At 45.2% G+C, this 7,308-nt stretch overlaps 1 protein-coding gene across 1 annotated transcript; it reads right to left on the bottom strand.

The window, feature by feature from the left end:
* Positions 1-1,315: 1,315 nt before the first annotated feature.
* On the bottom strand, positions 1,316-6,350 carry OR2Z1 (olfactory receptor family 2 subfamily Z member 1). Its single transcript, XM_008987157.5, has one exon. It carries the CDS (start codon positions 5,727-5,729, stop codon positions 4,764-4,766), a length of 966 nt encoding a protein of 321 aa, XP_008985405.1. The 5' UTR covers positions 5,730-6,350; the 3' UTR covers positions 1,316-4,763.
* Positions 6,351-7,308: the final 958 nt, after the last annotated feature.

The raw sequence follows: 7,308 nt of genomic DNA, 5'->3' as shown, positions 1-7,308 counted from the left end.
AAAAAAAAAAAAGGAAAGAAAACAAAAGAAATTTTAACAGAGATGAAAATCTAACCAAAGACTAGATGAATCAGCAAATAGACAGATCAAGAGTCAATATCCCAACCAACACTGAGTGGACAACATTGGAACATTTGAAATAGTTAAAGAGACAAGTGCGATCTTAGAGGAGAGGAGAGAGAACTTGGGATAGAAGTGTTCTCAGAAGAAGAATGAACACATCAAGTGCTTTCTTCTAGCGTATCTCGTACTCTGTAATTCATTCTGCTTCCTAATATCTCTTCCTTTCTACAAAGAATTTAAATTAAACATGAACAGTGACTTTTTGTTTATTCATTTATCGATCATTCCCTTTCTTACCTGCTTTATTTATCCTAGGATGTTCACTAGGAATGCTTCCCTAAAGACACTCCCTTTCATTTCAAGCATGATGGAGAATGACAGAAAATAGTATGAAAACTTACAGTAGTACAAGAGTGAATGGTGCCAGGCACAGTGGCTCACATCTGTAATCCCAGCATTTTGGGAGACCGAGGTGGACAGATGACCTGAAGCCAGGATTTTGAGAACAGCCTGGCCAACAGAGTGAAACTTTGTCACTGCTAAAAAAAAAATATATATATATATATATATATATATATATATATATATATATATATTATAGAAGAATTAGTTGGCATGGTGGTGCATGCCTGTAACCCAGCTATATCAGGAGAATCCTTTGAACCAGGAAGCGGAGGTTGCAGTGAGCCAAGATCATGCCACTGAACTCCAGCCTGGGTGACAGAGTAAGACTCAGTCTTAAATAAATAAATTAATTAATTAATTAAAAAGATTTTTTAAAAGAGTGAATGGCATAGACCATATCCTTTTCAATAAATACTGATTAGACACAGAAATGAAATCTTTCGAGGGGAAAGGTGCACTGATTAGGTTTGCATTTTGAAGAGATTTATTGGGCAGAAATAGGAGCAGAGAAGATGGAGAAGGTAAGTAGAAAAAAATACGGACTGTAATAAGAGACGTTCTTTAAACATGGTTATATATAGTGGATGTCATAGTGTAACTATCAGAAAACGCCCATGGGCTGAGTGTGGTGCCTCACACCTATAATCCCAGCACTTATGGAGGCCAAGGCAGGTGGATCACTTGAGGTCAACAGTTCAACACCAGAATGGCCATCATGGTGAAACCGTCTCTACTAAAAATACAAAAAAATTATCCAGGCATGGTGGCAGGTGCCTGTAGTCTCAGCTACTTGGGAGGCTGAGGCAGGAGAATCACTTGAACCTGGGAGGCTGAGGTTGCAGTGAACTGAGATTGCACCAGTGCCCTCCAGTCTGGGTGACAGGGCAAAACTCTGTCTCAAAAAAATAAAGAAAGAAAGAAAATGTCCACAAAACCCACAATGAGTTAACACAGTGAACTTTCTCAAGACAAAGAGTCCACACCCAAGGAACCACCACTTCACTCTGGCTATACTCCCCACCTCACGCACACACTTTCATAGACAGATTCACAAATCCAGTCAAAATTTCCTTCAGGTCATCCTGAAATTCTATGCAGTATTTGTCAAATGCTCTGAGGTTGAACTTCTAAAGCACCTTCCTAATTAGATAGCAAGAAAGAAGCCAGATTATTTAGAAAACATGGTAGGAATTCAACCAGAGACTCTCAGGAGATGCTTCTGAATTTCCTTCTGCTTCGGTTCCCTTGAAATGTCATTTCATAAACATAACATTCCCCAGGATATCCACTGTGAAAATTAACATATTTTTATTCCATGAAAATATAAAAGGCACACATCAAATCTATTTCAGTGATGCATGAATTGGGCATTACAGAAAGGGTCTATCATTATTAGGCAAGACCTAGAGGATGGGAGGGGGACAGGAAACAATTGGCTGCTGATGAGATTAGGCAGATTCTGTAGACTGATTATCTATTAATTGAGTTATGCCCAAACCCTTCTTGCAGGCCCCTCCCATTGTCATACCAGGAACTGCCAATCACATCAGTTTCTGCTGACAAATCCCCTGGCTCCACCCACTGCTGACGCATAAAGGATTCCCCCAAGAGCGCAGCTGTCAGAGTTTGATCCTCCTGCTGCTGGCCACAGCTCAGTTGCCCCACAGCCCAAGTCTTTGGAACCAGTTTTGGAGCTGACACTCCTCTCTCAAAGGAAGTAAAGAATCCAGGGGCCAAAAAGAAATCTTTGCAGGACACAGAGAAACGCTGGCATAGGCTGACTTAGAGAACCCTGGAAATTTAAACCATGAAAGGCTCCCGGTGCCCAAGAAGCCCCAGTGATTACTGCATGGAATCCAGGAGCGACCACGCAGGAGCGAGCAAGTGAGCTGTGCTGTGTGCTGGGGACGCCTGCAGGGTGACCCTGTGGGGTGTGTGGGTGTGTGTTGGAGAGCAAGAAGGAGGAAGAGATGCATGGACCTGCAATGAGATTGGGTGTTTTAAATTTGGGGCAAGAGAAAAGTGAGGCACCTGTAAGTCATCACAAGGTGCTGGGAAGGCTTCTACAACCCAACTACACAGGTGTCTCAGGGCTGCCCTGCTTTCAATCCACCTACCCAACTCCACAGGAAAGGGGCTCTGTGGTCTGCAAGAAGGGAGATTGTAGAACATGATGTGAGGAGTTAATGACCTACTAAGAAAAAGTTTTTTCTTCCTTTTTTTATTTTTATTATTTACTTATTGATTTTATTGAGATAGCGTCTCACTCTGATTGTCTAGACTGGAGTTCAGTGGCATGATTTTGGCTGACTACAGGCTCCACCTCCAAGTCTCAGGTGATCCTCCCGCCAGGGCCTCCTGAGTAGCTGGGACCACAGGTGTGCACCATCATGCCCCGCTAAATTTTCTGTTTACAATAGAGACTAGGTTTCACTATGTTTCCCAGGCTGCTCTCAAACTCCTACACTCAAGCAATCCTCCTCCCTTGGACTCCCAAAGTGCTGGGATTATAGGTGTGAGCCCAACCATGCCCAACGAATTTCTTTATTTTTTGTTGCTTTTATTTGCATCCTAAGACCCCATTCCTACATTACCTGTATAGACAGAGGTGTCAGATATCTGGCATCTCACTGTATTTCTCCAAGTCCTCAAACCCAAGGAGAAGTTTCTAATTCTCACCTTCATGTGCTCCTGAAAGAGTAAAATGCTCCCCGTGGGCACAGACCCTCCTTCCCTGCCTTTTCCTAACCCAGGGAAACTCAGGCAGATGGGGATGAGAACAAGAACAGCTGGAAGTTAGGGTAGATTGGGATCAGCTCTCACAGGAAGTGGATGAATAAAAGGTGAGGAGGTGGAGTGAGTCTGTGGGGATTCAGGATGGAGATTCATGGTGGCTCATGCCTCTAATCCCAGCATTTTGGGCCCAGGTGGGCAAATCATATGAGGTCAGGAGTTCAAGACCAGCCTGGCCAACATGGTGAAACCCCATCTCTACTAAAAATACACAAATTAGCCAGACGTGGTGGCAGGAACCTGTAATTCCAGCTACTCAAGAGGCTGAAGTTGGAGAATTGCTTGAACCTGAGAGGTGGAGGTTTCGATGAGCTGAGATTGAGCCACTGCACTCTAGCCTGGGCAACAGAGTGAGACTCCAACTCAAAAAAAAATAAAGATTTTTTTTTCTCCTGAGTTGTTGGAGCTCCTTATATATTTTGAATTAATTTGTATATTTTACTTACTACCTGATAGACACTGTAAATATGCCTTTTTTGATAAAATATCTAAGTTGCCAGTGATTTATTTTTTCTTTTCTTCTCACTTCTTCAGAGTTTTGTTAGCTTTATAATGTCTAAATATTAGCTTTATAATATATTACATTTCTGGATGGGCACAGGGTCTCACACCTGTAGTCCCAGAACTTTGGGAGGCCAAGGCGGGCAGATCACTTGAAGTCAGGAGTTTAAGACCAGCATGACCAACATGGTGAAACCCCATCCCTACTGAAAATACAAATATTAGTCAGGCATGGTGCCACACACCTGCAATCCCAGCTACTTGAGAGGTTAAGGTGGGAAGATTGCTTGAACCAGGGAGGTGGAGGTTGCAGTGAGCTGAAATTGTACCACTGCAGTCCAGTCTAGGTGATAGAGATCCATTTTTTAAAAAGGTGGGGCGGTGCATTGTTATAGAAATAATATACTATCTATAATCCCAGCACTTTGGGAGGCTGAGATGGGAGGATTCCTTGAGCCCAGGAACTCGAGACAAGCCTGGGCAACATAGTGAGACCCCATCTCTGCAAAAAATGAATAAAATAGCTAGGAGTGGTGGCACATGCCTATAGTCCCAGATACTCAGGAGGCTGAGGCAGGAGGACCCCTTGACCCTACAGTGAGTTATGACCATGTCATCGTACTCCAGCCTGGACAGCAAAGTGAGACTCTGTTACAAAAAGAAAAGAGAGAGAAAAAAATATGCTGAATGTGATTGGGATGATCACCATTGCTTTCCACAAGTCCATGAGGGAAAACATGAACCTAGCTAGTCATGAGCAGGAACTGGACAGACACTTAGCCTTAGACGTAAGTACTTAGTGGCTGAATTGTACACTTAATAGTGGTTCATTTTATGTTATGTGTATTCTACCACAATTTAAAAGGCAGACATTGTCTCAAAAAGTTGCACCTTGTGCAATGGCTGGATATTTGGCCAGTTGCACATATTGACAATTGACAGTCCTCAATCCCACCCACCTACTTTGGGAAGGTGTGTGGGATTGAGGACTGCTGGAATCTTCACCAGCAGTTTTTATGTAGCCAACACATTTGCCTGAGTCCAGCCCTGCTAAGCACTTTGACCAAAGCTATCCAAACCTCCCGGTTCCTCAGGCTGTAGATAAGGGGATTGAGTGTAGGGGTGACAAGGCTATAGAAGAGGGAAACCAGGTTATCCTGCTGTGGACTGTGGTAGGTGCCGGGCACCATGTACATGAACATGGCTGCACCGTAAAAGAGCCCCACTGCCACAATGTGTGAGGAGCAGGTGGTAACAGCCTTGTGTCTGGCCTCCTCTGAGCGCAGGCTTAGAACAGCCTGCAACACGTGACTGTAGGAGGTCACGATGAGGGAAAGAGGGCCCATTAGAATCAGCACCCCCGAGGTGGACAGCGCCAACTCATAGGCAGAGGTATCTGCACAGGAGAGCTTCAGTAGAGCTGGCACCTCACAGAAGAAGTGCTCCACAGTACGGGAGGCACAGTAGGGGAAGTGCATGGTGATGGAGGTCTCGATGGAGGCGTTGAGCACACCTGCCACCCAGGAGGCACCCACCATCAGCAGACACACCTGGTGTCTCATAAGTACTGCATACTGCAGGGGCTGGCACACAGCGACATAACGATCATAAGACATGAGGGCCAATAGGACGCCCTCGGCCACACCCAACAATGTCAGAAAGAATATTTGAGCTGCACAACCTCCGTAAGAGATGCCATCTTCCCCCCGCATAAAGTCTGATGCCATCTTGGGGATGGTGACCATGAGGATGCCAACGTCAAACAGGGAGAGCTGGCTAAGCAGGAAGTACATGGGTGTGTGGAGCCGGGAGTCCACATGGATCAAGAAGAAAAGAGCAGTGTTGCCCAGAAGGCCTGTGACAAACATGGCAGCCACCAGGGAGAAGAGGAGCTGGCGTGATCCTGAGTGACTGAAGAGGCCCACCAGAATGAAGTCTGGAGCCACCGACTGATTCACGTCCCCCATGTTTCACCCAATGCACTTTAGCTGAGGAAGAATAGCTGACCTATGGCAAGAATCCTACATGGGGTGGCGAATAATTTCCATCTCACATGCCAATTGCCATTTATTGGTAGTGGCCTTTTGGGATGGCGTCTTGAGGAGAGTGATGAGGCTGCAGCTAGAATCAGTACACAGGAGGGAGAAAACTTGATCAATTAGTGTCTCTCCAAGGCGTGCAATGGGGGAGATGCAACTGGCATCTCTGAATGAGACACTTGGCCACGCCCCAGCAAAGAGCTGCTCTCTGTTCCCTGTAGTCACAAATTTAAAGTTCAAGTTAAAGACAGTCACATAGATGGTGAAATGCTTCAATACCCCTCATCCCAGGGGTCCTGTAACCAAAGCAGAGGTCAGATACCAAAAAGGCTGTGAGGTGAAATAGGGAATGATGAGGCTGAAGCAACATGCTAAGTGAGAAAACAGAGAGAAGGGCTTGGGTCTAAATGCCTGGATGAGAATCTGAAGCAAAGAGAAATATGTGATGAGCCAAGGAAAATAAGTCTTTCTACCAAATGGGCATGTTTATCATGCACTGTTCACAATAACAAAGACATGGAATCAACCAAGATGCCCATCAATGGTGGACTGTATTCTTTTTAATGTAGTATATAGACACCATGGAATACTAGGCAGCCATAAAAAGGAACAGAATCAGCTGGGCATAGTGGCTCATGCCTGTAATGCCAGCACCTTGAGAAGCAAAGGTGGGAGGATCACTTTGGCCCAGGAGTTCAGGACCAGCCTGGATGACATGACAAGACCCCATTGCTACAAATCTTACTTTACATTTTTTGTTTGTTTGGTTTTGTTTTGTTTTGGTTGAGATGGAGTCTTGTTCTGTCACCCAGGCTGGAGTACAGTGGCGCAATCTTGGCTCACTGCAACCTCTGCCTCCCAGGTTCAAGAGATTCTCCTACCTCAGCCTCCCAAGTAGCTGGGACTAAAGGCATGTGCCACCACACCCGGCTAATTTTTGTATTTTTAGTTGATACAGGGTTTCACCACATTGGTTGGGCTGGTCTTGAACTCCTGACCTTGTAATCTGTCTGCCTCAGCCTCCCAACTTGCTGGGATTACATGCATGAGCCATCTTGCCCAGTCCCTGGAGCTCTTTGTCATGAAAAAGTTATTCCTGTGGAGTTATTCCTCACTCTGATGGCCTTCAAGGCTGTCTTTAGTTATACACCATCCTGATTTTCTTATCCCATTCAAGCTCTTGACTACCATTCATCCATGCATTCAACAAAATGTGTCATTCCCTAGACTGAGCATAAAGCATTCAGAGGTGAATCATTCAGGCAAGATCCCTGCTTCCCTGGACTCTACCATCTCCATCAGGAGAACAATGACAAGAAGATAAATTCACAAGACCTTTGGGATAGGGAGAAATGCAGGGGTGAAGTGGTCAGGATGCCCTGCAGGTAATAGCTAGGGACACTACAAGGCATAGTCTTGAGACAGGTGAGAGCTGCCTGGTATGGTTTGGACCTGTGTCCTCACCCAAATCTCAGGGTGAATTGTAATCCCCAGTGTTGGAGGTGGG

The sequence above is a fragment of the Callithrix jacchus genome, chromosome 22 (genome assembly GCF_049354715.1).
Source record: "Callithrix jacchus isolate 240 chromosome 22, calJac240_pri, whole genome shotgun sequence".
NCBI lineage: Eukaryota > Metazoa > Chordata > Mammalia > Primates > Cebidae > Callithrix > Callithrix jacchus.
Note: the sequence above shows the minus strand (reverse complement) of the source record. Positions and strands in the feature narration are given on the sequence as shown.